This window comes from Nannobrachium achirus, assembly GCF_963921795.1.
Source record: "Nannobrachium achirus genome assembly, chromosome: 5".
NCBI classification, from domain to species: domain Eukaryota; kingdom Metazoa; phylum Chordata; class Actinopteri; order Myctophiformes; family Myctophidae; genus Nannobrachium; species Nannobrachium achirus.
The window spans coordinates 10117751-10134049 of record NC_137814.1 but is presented as its reverse complement, the minus strand read 5'-3'; the positions used below and the strand labels follow the sequence as shown (position 1 = coordinate 10134049).

The following is a 16299-nucleotide window of genomic DNA, read 5'->3' as shown; positions in this document are numbered from 1 at the left end:
CTCGACCCCCCCGCCCCCTCTAGTCTACAGCTCCACTCGCATGACATGCTCGGCCGGCTCTGTTGGAACACCTGTGGGCCTGAATGGTATAATAACAACTTTGTTTCCCCAGGAAATGATGCGTTTCCTGACACGGGTAACACTAAGCTAAGATTAGAGCGGCAGACTGGGTCTCCCAGGAGCCGCCTGTCCCAAAAACCCGGGGATACACAAACATTTCCATCATGCCATTTTCAACTCTTGTTTAACTTTCATAAAGTATACTGTACGGGTCTTTAAACACTTTAGCCCTGGCGTCGGCCCTATTTGGGGCATGTCATTATAGGCAGAGAAACAACAAAACGTTTTCCAAAATCGTGAAAAATACTAGCCGATCTACAAGCTTGTACTTCGGCTATTTTAGCTATTTTTGGAATATGGCATGAGAGGTTAAACGTTTGGAACACAGGCTTCAGCTCAACATACAGCGGCTCACATTCTGTCACACAATCCGTGCACATTTAACACCACAGATGCCAAGTCACCAAACATTTCTTTATTTGGCATGAGACACGGGGATTTAGCAGAGCATTATTGTAAAAATACATTATTCATATACACCTCTATTAAAAACAAAAACAAAACAAAAAAAACACACTATATTGAAAACGCATCTAGAAAATATACAGTTAAACGTAACAGCAGAATAAAAAACAATTTATAGGAGATAAGGGGGGGTGGAGGGAATTACTTTACAAGGTAAATGTTAGCACATATCAGTCATGGACTCCCAATATTCTTCAGTCCTCTGGTATAGCCCAGACATCTAGTACCAGACATAATGTGCCCACGCTTCAGAAGAGACAGTTCATGCACTTCACAGCCTTGCTGCCATAGTCCAGACACTCCGGGCCGATGCACTGGCAGCAGGCGTTATGAAACCAGCGATACTTGGAGCCCCCCATGGACTCGCAGTATAGTTTACACTGGCGGATGGACACGCAGTCGTCAAAGTAGACCACCGTGCACATGTTATCTGCGGAGAAAGGACAGGAGACGTCGTGAGTCACAAACCCAGATGGACAGGAAGTCTCAGACAGGTAAAAACGGAACACAAGCATGTAATCTGGAGCGTATATAAAAGCAATTAACATTAGCCCTCAACGTTGCAGTTTTTTACTGCGGAGGAAAATACATTTACAGCTACTAAGTGCGACCATATGTTTCATTGGGCTTAATGAGTTCACAGCTAAGCTCTGTGGGAACTCTCTCTGAATGAGTGTGTCTTTTTATAGTAAATAAGCACTGGGTCAGGAGGAGTAGAGAGCCAAAACAGCCACAGAAGAAAATAAGAAATGGCTTCGGTACAACGTTTATAACCACGTTGCCATCCCAAACACTAATGACTAACAACGGGCTCGAAAGTCCTCAGCTGCCTTCCATGTGAGGGGGGCATTTAGCGTAAATATTAAACAGCTATTGTTTATCTTCCACAGATTTGCGTGCTAAGTCACGAGTTCAAACAAACAGCCGTGTTGATGTGTGGAAGTACGTCGTTTTCCTGCGTTGACAGCTTAATCTCACAGTGAAACCATGTGCTTTTTTTTTTACCTTGCGTGTCGTAGCTAGCATGGATGCTGTTGCCGGGGAGGGAGACGTTCTGGTGCTGGTCGTCCAGGCTCTCCAGGAAGGACACCAGGTTCTCGTGATGGGAGAGCTCCTCTGCGACGGGGAAGGACACCACCATCATGTTGATGGGCGCGTCGCCCTCGGTGAGGGCTCGGAACAGAGAGGGGATGGGCCGGTGGAGCTCCTCCACCGTGCTCTTGGAGGTGGCTGGAGTATCGCTGTAGTTCTTGGGGTTGCACATGCCTGGTAAACAACCACAGGACAAGTAAATAAACGTGTGGGGGGGAAAGCAGAGAGTCATTAAAATGCTATTAGCCGGTCATAATGTCTTGGGTTCAAAAGTTGGATGAATCCATTATGTTCATTTTAGAGCCCGCCTGATATTGGATATTTGCGGCCAACGCTGATATTTATATCTGGAAATAAATAACGATACAATGATGTATCGGTCCGATATTTGCAATCCCTTTTTTAGCAGGGATCCCTCAAATGTGGTCAAACCAGATAACCAGAAAAATATAGCTACGTACGTGGCTAACTAGCTACAGTAGCAAACAAGTGTATTAAGTGTAATATGCATGCATGCATGAATGACATGACAGTTGTCATAAATATTCCAGATTCAATTAATTTATGGTCACAATCAGTCAGTGACAAAAGTCAGTGACAAACTTATGTTGGGGTGCTCCATAATACACGATAAAACTAAAATATTTAAATAACAATACTAGATTGAGGTTAAAAACGGTTTAAAAACTCAAATCAGCATACAAGGCCATAATACCACAAGAGGTGCAGTCTTATAACCTGGTGGAGAAAACTGTTCCTAAGTCTACTTATGCTGGCATATACAGTATTGATATATTGAAAACTACAGAAATTCCCTCTAGCTTTAACAGGCTGTATTATGTATTGCTTTAGTTGTTATATCAGACAACATGAAGTTAAAGAAATTAAGCCAATATCATCCTACTGATATATTACTTGGACTTTACATTTAATTCACACCAGCAACAACACTTTTTGTAATTATGATAAACAAAAACTAAATCAAATGCCAGTCAAAAACATATTGTACTTGTCCTACATCAAGTGCCATTTAAACACTTCATTTAATTTCCAAACACAGTAGCAATCATTTTGACAATGTCTCTGTCTGCAGCCTCAAATATGATTCTCCTAACCCCCCCCCCCCCCCTAAATGAGGTAAAGTGAATTAAGGGCTAATGGGTAAATCATTTAATGGTGAGCGGAATTTGACCAAGAATTGGATTACAAACCTACGCTAAAAGCAGGGGGGAAACAGCTGTTTCAGATAAAGCATACACACGGGTCCTCCCATCCTCTAAAATACAAACTGTTCTTTCCCCACCGCTGTTCTACTGGGCTGCACCCGTAGCCTTTAAGCACTCACAGATACGCACTTCAAAAGCAGCACGGCGCTCGGCACAGAAATCATGTTGAGAGTGGAAATTTACTTGAAATGTTGATGTAGATACAGTGCCATCAAGGAATCATATAAATGAGGAATCTATACATTGGCACGAAGCTACGAGGTACTAGTCATCTGCGTATTGTAAAGCCTGGCTCCCGGAGCAAAGACTCCTTCGCCGCAAAACATCTGTATAGCAGCAGTGGGTTTCAGCGCTCAGCTGTGTCATCATCATGTGCTTTCATTCGCCTTACACATGAAGGAGCTTTAATAAAGCCTGCCTGTCAACACCTGCACCAATATCTGTCTATCAAAACACATCTGAAAAAAGAAACAACCTGTAAGTATGAAGGAGATTTCAGGAGTGGGAGGGTTTTGAGATTTAAAACACTGCTCCGTTCAGCAAATCTCCCCGTTTCACCCTGTGTGACTTAGCTCACTCCCCACTGTGCCTTGGTGAGAGAGCGAGGTCAGAGTTCATTTGGGAGAGGTCGCCCTCCTTCTCTCTCTCTCTCTCTCCCTCTCTCCCTCTCCCGCTCGCTTCCGGCTTCTCTTTGATCTTCTGAACCTCCTGTCTGGGACTTCCTGCCCATCTGGGTAAGTGCTGCTAGCTAGCGCTAGTTTAATTTCCTGTAGCCCTATTGAACAGTTGGCCGTAACCAGGGTTGATGGGTAGCTGAAAGTATTCGCTCCGGAATCTACCCTGGATTAACCTCCAGGCTGAGGCCTGTCTTCCAGAGTGTCTGGCCTTCCTCACGTCACACTCAAGATTTATCTGGTGCTCTTTTTCAAACCCGGCACACCTTTTAAATGTTAAGTGCACTAGAAATGTAAGGGCCATATTCTTCTACCGGCACTTTCTACACAAGTGAGGAGTTATTCTCCAAATAGTTATTTATTTTGGGGGCAGGAAAAGTACATAACCGCCCCCAGTCACTCAAATAGTATACAGCATATGCAGCGTACTAGAAGCATTACAATTCTCTAAACCCAGGAGCTTGCGTTGCCTCCGAGCATGAGGATCAAGATTTATTTTAATCCTCTGTGACGTCAACGGCGCTCTAAGCATAGTATTCTTTTACTCGTACAAATAGTGGTTTATCAATTGCCTATTTTAAAAATAATACGCTGACTCATTCGGCATCGGCTATAATTAGGATATGGCGAATGAAGGGGTCACGAGGCGCCACTCACCCACACAGTCGCAGCACTCCTCCCATAAGGTCCCCAGGCACAGCATGCACTCCTTACAACAGGAGCAGTTTCCATCGGTCGGTCGACACTGACACAGCTCCTGTAGTGACACACACACAGAGACACCCATCAGCAAAGCACCAGGGGTCGTGATAAAAAAAAAAACATTCACAATAATCATATCATGGAGATTTTAATTTATCGTGAAATTATCCTCCGCCATGCACTGGGATCAATTCACCTTTTATTTGCAGAGCTGCATATCACCTCTAAAACTCTCTATAATTGGTCAAACGGACCTGGAAATAACATAACCTTTTTCAGTCTCTACCAAATCTCTTTGCCAAAAGATTGCCGACCAATATAAGCTCACGACACGTTGTGAGCTTCAGATAGCATGACACTGGTTTTTCCTGGTCTTGATAATTATTTAATGCCTTCTATGCGGTTTATGAATAATAGCTTCTGATTTAATATCGTGACTATTTCAAGTGTTCAAAACTTTGAATCCCTCTCTGTCTCTGAGCAGATCAGAATTAGATTTTGGCTAGTTAAAAAAATATATGAATTGGGACCACTTTCATGTGCAATCTTTTGTCATAGAATTTTCTCAGCAAACATTATGCCAATAAGAAATATCCTTTTTATTAATCAAATAATATCTTTAACACCCAAAGATCCAAAGCTTGGGCCCTGGTCAAAGTTAAACAATGTATTGCAAAAGTTGCTGTATCCATTTATTCTACTGTTAGTAGAATTGTTTATTATTATTAATTGTGGAAAGTAATTACAATTATTCAAAAAGATAATCCTGTTGAGGCACATAATACAAGTAATGCTATACTGTGGGGAAAATAAATACAATCATTGTATTAACAGCTATGGAAAGTAATATTGTAATAAACAGTTATTCACAACGAGGCACATAATACAAAATGCTCACTGTGGAGAGAATAAATACAAGAGTTATATGAACAACATTGAACTTTTCACCTCTTCTCTTCTTACCAAAACACTACAACATGTCCGTAAGGAAACAGATATAGTCTGCATCTGTTTAACCCATTTAGGCCTAGAATTATTGAATGCTTTAACTATTGAAAAATAGCAGATATACAAGCTCACAGCGCGGCACCGAGTGCCGCGCTGCGAGCTTGTAGATCTGCTATTTTTGAAAAAGTCCTGAAAATGTGTGCAAATCTTTGACTATATGTATTGTCAAAGCGAACGTTTGTTACTCAAATGTTGCTTCTGGGTGGTCCCTGGAACTAGATATTTTGAGATGGGGGTCCGTGGCCAAATACATATCATTTTGGGGGTCCTTCACATGAAAAGGTTTGAGAACCACTGACATTGTAGACTCTCAAGAACAGACTAACTGAGCTCCAGTTAAGTGAAAAGGACCTTTTCTTTGACGATGGCTGGCCAGATTGCTGACGTAGAAACATACCGGTAGTTTTTTTTTTTCAAAAACCTTAAGAAGGATTCAAAAAGACACTTAAGGGTGATCGGGCCTTTGCTGTCCGAGCTCCGAAACTGTGGAATGCTTTACCCGAGAACATTCGCCTTGCAGAGTCCCTTGGGCTATTTAAATCACTTTTAAAAACCTATTTCTTCCAAAAAGCATTCCTGTAAACAACCTTATGTTCTTTTTAGCATTTGCTTGTTTTGTTTTATTTTGCTTATATACACTTGTTGTAATTATGTTAGATCATCCTGTGTTTTCTTGCTTCTTTTGAATTTGTTTTATTATTATGATATTTTATTATCTTGCCTGTGCAGCACTTTGTGGCTTATGTCTAGAAAGGTGCTATATAAATAAAGTTATTATTATTATTATTATTACTTATAGAATCGGGTCAAAATTCTCATTTTCACGATTTTTCAAAAATAGCTGATCTACAAGCTCGCAGCGCGGCACTCGGTGCCGCGCTGTGAGCTTGTATATCTGCTATTTTTCAATAGTTAAAGCATAAAATAATGATACACAAAATGTGTACCCGTTCTAAATGGTTTAAGTATAGGATCTGAACAGAGCGTCTGTTGGAGGGAGCAGTTTTATTGGACCTAGAAGACAGGCTGCACGCAGAACACGTTGTACACGCTACAGCATCTTCACATACAAACAGGAAACATACCATTAAAATGTCAACAAGTAGAGCAACAGCAGGTTCGCGTCCAGCACGTACAGCAGCCATTACCGGACACGAAGAAATTACAAGACAGCTGAACTGTACATCATCACATGGTATGTATGGTATCTATCAGTGGTGTAAAGTAACTAAGTACATTTACTTAAGTACTGTACTTAAGTATTTCCAATTTCCAACACTCCAAATATTGTACTTTTACTCCACTACATCTATTGGAAAACTTTAGTTACTAGTTACTTTGCAGATATATATTATAATATTATAAAACGTACATTAACCACTTTAGCCCTGTTTTATACATTGGCTATTTGAAAAAAGCCGATCTACAAGCTCACAACCAGTCGCATCGGTGAGCTTGTGAGCTTGTAGATCTGCTATTTTCAAACATTTTTTACTTTTACTTTTGGTACTTTAAGTTCTTTTTGATGCCAATACTTTCGTACTTTTACTCAAGTACATTTTGAATTCCGGACTTTTACTTGTAACAGAGTATTTCTACATTACAGTATTGATACTTTTACTTAAGTAAAGAAGAGTACTTTTTCCACCACTGGTATCTATCTGGATGTGTGACACCCTCCAAAGCGCAAACTCAAAATAGTAGCTTCAAGCCCGTAGAAAATAACAACAGAAATCTATTCCAGACCATCAGTGTCCTTTGAGAGGAACTTAACTGAGTTCACGCAAAAATGCCACAATGTGATGCAGCAGTGCACAACAAACAAACACTCATCACAAGCTTTTATGAAGGCTTTTCTGTTAACAGAATGAACTGTACACTCACTCACTCCAGTACAGTACATGCTCCGGCACGTCAAACCTTCATACGAGTATAAACAAAACTGTTTTCATGAACTTTACAATGTGACAAGCCATCACATGACGTTCAGTCTAGTCTAGCCAACTGGCCGCAGTGTGTGTGTGTGTGTGTGTGTGTGTGTGTGTGTGTGTGTGTGTGTGTGTGTGTGTGTGTGTGTGTGTGTGTGTGTGTGTGTGTGTGCGTGTGCTTGTGAGTGTGCGTCCATTCAGATGTGTACCGTACACACTGACTTATTGTACGCCAAATGAAACAAATCTGGGATGTGAAGTCAAAGACAATTATGCAAAGGAGTTCCACACAGATAGCAACACACCTCCACCCACACTATCCAACATAAAGGACCCAGCATCACACAGGACGACTGTGTGATTATGAGGGAGAACAGAGATGATTAAGTGTAGCTACAGTGTGTCCCCATTTTCAACTGTTTTATTATTATTTGTGACACTTGCTTTGGCAATGTAAACATATGTTTTCTCATGCCAATAATGCTCCTTTGAATTGAATTGAAAATTGTGTAATGGTTAATATAGATTCAATACTGTACATGCTTGTAACCCCCTTTATGGCTTATGTTAAATGACTTGAATGTATGTACCTGTATGTCTAAACATGCAGACACGACAGATGGTATTTATATTATGTCTGACTGAAATGTAGTCGCACCCACGTGTTTATTACTTAATTATTACTGTAACCAGTTATGCCTTGTATGCTTTGTTTATATTCTTCTATTTTTTTTCTAAAGATGTATAGTGAAGATAGCTGATCTACAAGCTCACAATGTATCACATCGTGACACGTTGTGAGCTCCTAGATTAGTTATTTTAGCTATTTATGAATTGAAAATGTTTCAGTCTTTGTTTCGTCTTGCTCCAATGTGTCATCGCTGTATGGGTGTAAAGAGAGGACAGAGGTTTGATTGTAAAACACAGCACAGTGGATTTCAGGCCTCAGCGAGAGATGTTTACATATTGTCACAGGATTCGCAAACAAAAAAAACGATCCTAAACATGCAACGAACTCCTGCCCTACCCTCAACTCGACCATCTGTGTTTTTCAGGTTGGGCTTCTTGCAGCAATCATATCTGAAGGGTATACAGGCTGCGTCAAGAAAATAAAATAGAAAATTCAGAGGCGGGATACAAAAAGCACCCAGCATTCCTTCAATAAACCGAAGCCAGGTTTTCGGCTATTGGCATGGCCACACAGTGTTCAGTTAACTCAAAGAACGTCAAAATTGACCATCTCTGGAGTTCAATGAACACTCCAGATTTTGCTGTGTGCACGGAGTGAAACCAGGCAAGGAGTAATGTCGGGTCGTTCTGCCAGTCTCTATTTCACCAACACTCCTCTCCTGACAGAGAAGGGAGCGCATTCCTCCAAGTCAAGGTCACAGCGATGAAGGAGGGAGCGAGGGAGAAAGAGAGGGAGAGGGAGGGAGGGAGGGAGAGAAAAGAGAGTGAGTGGGTACACAAAAACACCTGGTGAACAGAACATGGCTGCTTTCACCCCCTCCCTTGTTCGGGGTCCTTGTTAACTCTCCTGTCCCTTTCTTCTCCTTCAGACCGTTTCTCTCATACCTTGTTTTCTCCCCCCCCTCGTTCTCTTTCTCTCTTTGCCTCTCTCTCTCTCGTTCTCTCTCTCTCCCTCTCTCTCCCTCTCCCTCACTGTTTGTTCTTCTCTGTCTCCTTTTCTGGCCATTCCTTTGTGCCTGGGGAGAAGCCATCTCCTAAACATAAACACACAGCGGAGGCGAGATAAAAGGCCCTCGGTGACTCACCAGTGAGTGATGGCTGAGCCACACACAGTCGGGCTTAAATCTCTGGCCTCCTTGCCCCATCTCTGATCCAGATCTGATCCTATAGGCGTGATTACTGACTCGTCATGGTGGGAAACTGTTCAGATGTACAGCACGCATAATAACGCCAACGCAGCCAGTTCGTAAACAACAGCACGTTCCATTTCCAAGAAGTCACCTTTTCTTAAGGAATCATTTAAATCGTTGTTTCTCAAACCTCTGATTTAAATTAAAAACCTTTTTCCAATTGCTGACAACGTTTTTTTTAAACCATACCGGCGATGTTGAATATGGTTCTCACTTTATGGGGCCTATAGGGTTCGAAGAAGCCTGCATTTAAAAACCTCCAATTCAACTAAATTGGTGGAAAACGCCCAAAATTGGAATCACAAGGTCGTCAGCCGGCATGGGCTGGCAGCGCTATGTACATTACAACGGCCGACGAGGCCTTTAACTGAGATGGATGGAGTTAAACTAAAAGCCTTATTAACCTAGCAACAAGTGGTAGCTCTCCGGCGGAAATCACCGCAATCAGTCAAGAGTGAACGAGGGGGAGAGGGAAGGGGAGTCGTTAGAGAAAGTGTGTGGAGGGAGAGAGTGAACGTGTGCTGCCATGTCCTGCTGAGCGCTGGCTGCTGTGAAACTTTGAAACTGCTGCCCCACCCTCCGTCTAACGGCTGGGTCAGGACAAAGCTGGCTGGGCTGCATGCAGGCAGACGGGCCAATCAAAAAGACACATTTGTATGTTGCCGTATGACCGTGACTTATTCTCGAAAAAGAATGGCGCAAGAACACTTTGGTAGAGGGGTGGGTTGTGTAGTTACCTTGCCATGATGATGTAACTCCAAAGGTGGGCGAGAAATCCAAAAAATATTGCTCCACTGATTAGAAATTGACCGTTCAAAACATGCTCCTCATTGACTTACATTGCACGACCTAACAGCTCTCAAAATCACTCTTTTAGCCTGTAAAGGAATTCGAAACAAAGCTGGTTCTGACAGTATAGAACATCACACAACCCAGTACTTTTTTTAATTAAAATGTCAACTTTCTGTAGATTTTTCTATTTTTATTAGGAAGAAAACCCAGACTGTATCCGTGGATCTGGATCCACAACTTCAAATTGTAAAACCAACAAGAAGTTGACATTTGTATTTAAAAAAACAAACATTAGGCTACTAGGTTTCTTGCCCACCTTTGGAGTTACATTATGGCCATGTACACAACCCAAACCTCTATGAAAGTGTTCTTGCCCTTTATAACAGTATCTTTGGTGAGTAATGTGGAATGGAATGTAGTATAAATTCAGCCCCACAATTAACTTACTGTTAAGACCAGTCACTGTGGTCACCATTTAAGATTTTAACCACGTTAACCATTATTTTATACTTTGGCTATTCAAAAATAGAATAAAAACAAGTTCATGGCGTGTCACTTGGTGCCGCGCAATCTGCTATTTTTTTTAAATCTCCGCTAATCTGCAAAGATATATATTTTTCAGGCTAATAATTTGAACTCAAATCTTTGCTTCTGGGGGTCCCTCCCTAGAACAAAATATTTTGAGACGGGGTCCGTGACCAAATACATATAATTTTGGGGGTCCTTGACATGAAAAAGTTTGAGAACCACTCACAAAGAGAAAAAACTTATATTTTTCAGAAGACATTTGTGGAACCTGCCCCACGTCTTAAGCCTGATTTATACTGAGTTGTGTGTCGGATTGACATCTAGACCTACTGCACATACAGTATGAAACAGAGCTGATACCTTTAAATGCATTTTGAGGAAAATAATGCTGCTATTTGTACCCTGTGTATATATATATAAAATGTCACAATGCGACATAGCTCTGTTTGCACAATGCTGTACCCCCTCCAACTGTATATATGTTCCCCATTTTCAACTGTTTTTATTGTATTTGTGATACTTGCTTTGGCAATGTAAACGTATGTTTTCTCATGCCAATAAAGCTCCTTTGAATTGAAAATTGAATTGTGTCGGAGTCGTACACAGAAAACAACCCATCCACAGCTCACACAACAACGCACAGAGGTGCGCCGCTGTTGCCAGTTTCTAAATCGCCTATTTCCGGTGCGTGACAACATATAAATGAGCCTTTATTCTCTACTAGCTTTACAGGCACTGAGGGTGTTACACACACACACACACACACACACACACACACACACACACACACACACACACACACACACACACACACACACACACACACACACACACACACACACACACACACACACACACACACACACACACACACACACACACACACACACTCTCACACACACACACACACACCTCCTCGTGACCCTACCATCTCCCCCGCACTCACACACCCTCCCTCTCATGTTCTCCCCCTCGGGGGGGTTTGGGGAATCCAGACAAATGACTTGAGATGGCAGGAGAGTGTAAGTGAACGTGGAGACAACATATCTCACTAATCACCCGCAACATGGAGCTTCCAGGGAGGGGGGAGGGGGGAGGGGGGAGCACCCCGGCTGGCCATGCTGCTGCCCCTGACAGCTAGCAGGTCTGTGTCGGCGAGGTCACAGACAGTGTTGCCACGTCCACTTATCATAAGTGACTTTGGCCTGTTTTTCTGTGAAGTCGCTTTTAAATGTCGGTAGTTGCGGGTTTGCGGTTTTTTGGGGGGCTTGTTTCTCTTAAGTGTACGTATAGTTGCTTATTTAGGCTTGTTTGCTAATGTTGCTTAAACCAGTGGTTTCTCAAACTGTTTCATGTCAAGGACCTCCCAAAATGAATATGTATTTGCCCCCCCCCCCCCCCCCATACAATCTTTCAAAAAATATTCCAAATGTCTCAAATTTTTTGAAAATAGCAGATAGATCGGCTATTTTCAATTAGCCGATATAGGAAACAAGTGGTTAAACTCATATGGGCTTGTTTTTGTAGACCTGGTTGCTTATTTCTCTCACAAAATATGGCAACACTGGCAGGAGAGCTTGTTCCAGCAAGCATCCATCACGAGATACAGACCCCACTGGAAAGGTTGGGTCAAGTTATTAACCTGTTCTTTACCACTAGTCTGAATATAGAAATATCCAATAAATACTTGAAGAGTTTACTGTATATACCTATTTTATATAGCTCACTATCAATCCCAAGAATCCAGTCTATTCGGAGGCTACGATCAGATCTTAGGCTTACTTTACAATCGGAAAAACCAAGGTTAAAAGGCAACTAACCATAATTTAGACTCCATTACATGGAGTGTTGCTTACAATGCTGACAAGGACTGATTGACTGATTGTAAATCATTGTAGTTCTTGTTGGCAAGCAACAGCGCCGTACTACGGATTATAGATTAATAATGAGTGCTAACAGTGCTACATGAAGGCGTTAATGGCCAAGGCAGAACCACTAAACACATAGTGGGTCAAACAGACACATTCATGTGCATGCGTACAGATACACAATGCACGCGCACACACACACTCAGACAAAACAAACCTAACATCAGCAGCAGCAGTTGCCTGAACTGTCCAGGTCCAGCATAGCAGATAATAGGAAGGCAGAAAGCAAGGCTTTCTCATCTTTTCCTAAAACACGGCATGTGGATGTCACCGTTTTTTATTAACACAGGGGAGGTAGCATCCCTTTCCATGGAAAATCACCCAGATGGGTAATATTCGGGCATGAGGGAAACTGTGACTGCACAGAGAAAGTGACGTCAACCCAGTCAATAGGTGCAGACTGAAAATCTAACAGGCCACAAGCAATCCCTCGCCTGACCCAGGGAGTACTTATGCACTATTGTACTGCACATTTAAACATGATTAACAGTCCTGTAATGATATCTCTTGGGCCATGGCTATAACTATGTCAAACCACCTAAAAACCACAGGTATAGGCCTGCACAAAGAGAACACAGAGGGATAAATCCTCCCTTGGGCTGTGGGGAAAGTCATTCTGGGATCCCTTTCAAGAACTTCACTTGACTTATCAAGAGGAATGCACTGTATCTGCATTCTTCTGTACCTGGACACAGATTCTATGTTACTTCTCAAGGTTAGGATCCAGCGGTGTTGGACTTGACTATCTTCCCATGTCCTGTTTCTGGTTTTGTTTGTGTGTGTGTGTCTGCTTAGTTTCACAAGTTGACGCGGTATTCATTACATCCTAGTGATTATTCACTACACACCAATGCCTTACTACCTTACTTATATTATAACTTTTTTATTACCTACTTTATATGTTGTGTTATATATGTTGAACATTACTTGCAGCACATTCTGGTGCAGTCAGGCCCATCAACATTTCACTGTGACATTTATATGACAAATAAGGTCCTTGAATCTTTAAATGCCCATATTATCCACTGTACTATTGAGCCATTTCAAAACAGATTTTACAGACTCAACTCAACAAAAGTTGTGTATTCTTTATTTTTATGTAATTTGTTTGACATTGCCTCTGTTGAGTTATTCCTCTTATATTAGCAGTGTTCTCATTGTAAATTATAGCAGCCAGAGCCACACTGCAAAGAAATAATCAGCATAATCAGCATGGCAGTTTTGATTGATTGATTAGTTGAATGACTGATATCCTACACATAAAAAAGTGTGATTTAATAACAGTGACTATATAACTATATAGCAGTGACTTGATATTACTTGATATTACTTTGTAATATCAATTACTTTGTAATATCAAGCCAAATAAATGGTGCAATCTTGAAATTGGCTCAGTTACTCTGTCTCGTCTCTCTTTGGCCGTGGTTCAGATTCAGCTAAAGTGCAGTTGAATGCAGGCCCGGGCAGAAATTCCATCTTTGTTCTTACTTTTTAGAGAAACAACAGTCACTGTTCACATGCAGGGAAAACCTGATAGCTCGAAGATGAAAGACACTTTTGCCTGGCTGCACTCAAATGGACCTTCTTATTTTTTTATTAAACAAAGTGACCGATCAGCTAAAAAGCAATTAAGCTATGTAAGTATAAACAACAGACCTGTTGTTAGTTAAAGGATCTCATCAAAGGCTTATTATCTGAAGTTGTTTCTTCTTCGAAAGATTCAAATGTCGATGCAAGTAGAAGAAACAAGTTTCATCCCACAGGGATGTTACCAATAACCAGCATCAAGTTAAAAGAAAAGTGGAGAGGCTTTAAACTCCACTTCAAGGACCTAAACCAAAATCAGGTGACTTTACCTCCCACAACACTTACTGGTTGTGTGACTCAAGAAGAAATCAGCGTGACCACCAGGTACATGCATTACACAATTGTTGTGCAAATCCAGCCATTCAGCGTCAGAGGCTCAGGCAAAGACTTCTAACACCTGGCTTGACAATGGAAAACACCGGGGGAGGTAAACCAAAGCTCACCTGTATGAGGCACTTGCTGACGTCGCTGGCGCACAGGGCTTTGTTGCAGCCGGATGTCACGGATATCCCTGACAGGAGGAAGAGGAGGGCAGCCATGGCTGGGATGAGAAGGTGAACAGGCCTCATCCTGAGGGCTCCTCCGCAGCAATGTTCTGGAACACCTACAGTACACCAATTCAATTCAATTCAATTCAATTCAATTCAATGGGTTTTATTGGCATGAGTAACGTTTACATTGCCAACACACCAAACACACCAAACCACCACATCATACACCAGTGTTACTGACTGACTAACAGGTAACAACACAACACTGACTGTCCCTATGTCCCTATCTATGTCCCTGTCTATGTCCCTGTCTATCTTGTCTGACAGACAGACAAGATAGACAGACAGATGACATGGAAAAATAAACCCAACTCTGTCAAAAGTATGGTGCAGCTGTTAACCTACTATACTAATATGATATCTAGGTGCAAACACACACACACACACACACACACACACACACACACACACACACACACACACACACGGATATATAGCCTACAGTAACATCATCAGTGTTCATTTAAAGTGAACATAATGTAACCACGTAAGTGTCCATTTGGTTAAAATGTTACACTCTTGAGTTAGACATGAATCAGAAAATAAGGAACACATGGATAAAGAATGTTACTGTGTACGACATAATGTGGATACTCGTAAATTCTACTACTCAGGTCAAGACAGCAAATGTAGCTAAGCTGGCGCATAACATGTTTGCACCCATAAATAGGCTATAATTAATAACGTGTTATAGGCCTATGCATGCACGCGCATTTTTAAGTGAACTATCACAGGATGCACAGGTTTTCAGAACATACATACACATCTGGCGACATCATCAGCCTTTATCAGATACAACTAACTTACATTCGGCAACTACAACTTTACTAGGCAAGGCCTACTAATTCCAAGGAGCTAAAAGTGATCTCTACACTCGTCCCATCCTGTGACACGGATCTGTTGTTGCACAATGTGCAGTCATTGCCCATAATGGAGAGAAAACATGTGAGGAACATTAGTACGATTGCCTCTTTTTTTTTGCTCATCGCCACCACCACCACCACAGCTAGAAAACTCAGGACTCCCGTTTCACTTTCCACGCACATAAACTTGCTTGCCCCGTGGGCAGATCGGTAATTATTATGACGATCACAAATAAAACTTACCACAGCGACGCGACGAGCGCAGGTCTTCTTCTTTAAGAGGAGGACAGACAGGACAATGGCTTTCCCCTTTTTTTTTAAAAACTTCTCCTCTTTCCAGGATGGAGTTAGTTGTGTGTCCACACTGTCCAGAGGGCGTCAGTTTCTCCGCAACACAAAGCGACAGGCAGTCGGGCGCCTTAAAGGCGCACGCTCCATTTTCAAGAAGAAAAAAAAGAGAAGGAGGCACCGCCGGGGCTCCAGGTGAACAGCAGCAATGCCTCTAAAAGAGAGAATCCAGGCGGATAAAAACAAGAGAACCGAACGATCCAGTCTACGTTATCATGGATAAAGTGCTGGACTTGTAGCACGAATTGCTCTGCTCTCTCCACAACACACGTGCGCGTAAAACCTCGCGCGTAAAATTGTGTTCTACGACTACGAGACAACACATGGACACGGACAACTTACGCCTTTAATAGTTGGATGCTATGATGATGGCCTATGGTGGTGGACAATCTTACAATCAAAGCATTCAGGAGTCCCTTTGTACCCGATCTAATCCAGAGCTCCGTCACCATCTTCATGAATGAGGGTCCAGTAGCCTAGTGCTCGTTAAGGTGTGAAGCCTTGAAGTTGTAGACGCCCCCCCCCCGCTGGGAACGCTGTTCCAAAAACATTTCTATAGAATTCACCCCTAGCTTTCACAGCCGTTATCGACTTTGATCAAAAACCC

At 42.0% G+C, this 16299-nt stretch overlaps 1 protein-coding gene across 1 annotated transcript; it reads right to left on the bottom strand.

Moving 5' to 3' along the window:
* Positions 1-659: 659 nt before the first annotated feature.
* twsg1a (twisted gastrulation BMP signaling modulator 1a) lies at positions 660-15702 on the bottom strand. Its single transcript, XM_080726117.1, has 5 exons — positions 15588-15702; positions 14374-14534; positions 4235-4334; positions 1591-1851; positions 660-1015 (listed from the first exon to the last, which is right to left on the bottom strand). The coding sequence occupies exons 2-5, from the start codon at positions 14497-14499 to the stop codon at positions 834-836; spliced, it is 669 nt and encodes a 222-aa protein (XP_080582243.1). The 5' UTR covers positions 14500-14534; positions 15588-15702; the 3' UTR covers positions 660-833.
* Positions 15703-16299: the final 597 nt, after the last annotated feature.

Coding starts and splice junctions, on each gene's coding strand:
- twsg1a (XM_080726117.1), bottom strand. CDS start 14,499: ATGAGGCCTGTTCACCTTCTCATCCCAGCCATGGCTGCCCTCCTCTTC. Junction 4,335..14,373: donor TCAGCAAGTGCCTCATACAG/GTGAGCTTTGGT, acceptor GTGTCACTACAG/GAGCTGTGTCAGTGTCGACC. Junction 1,016..1,590: donor TGCTAGCTACGACACGCAAG/GTAAAAAAAAAA, acceptor CTTTCTCCGCAG/ATAACATGTGCACGGTGGTC.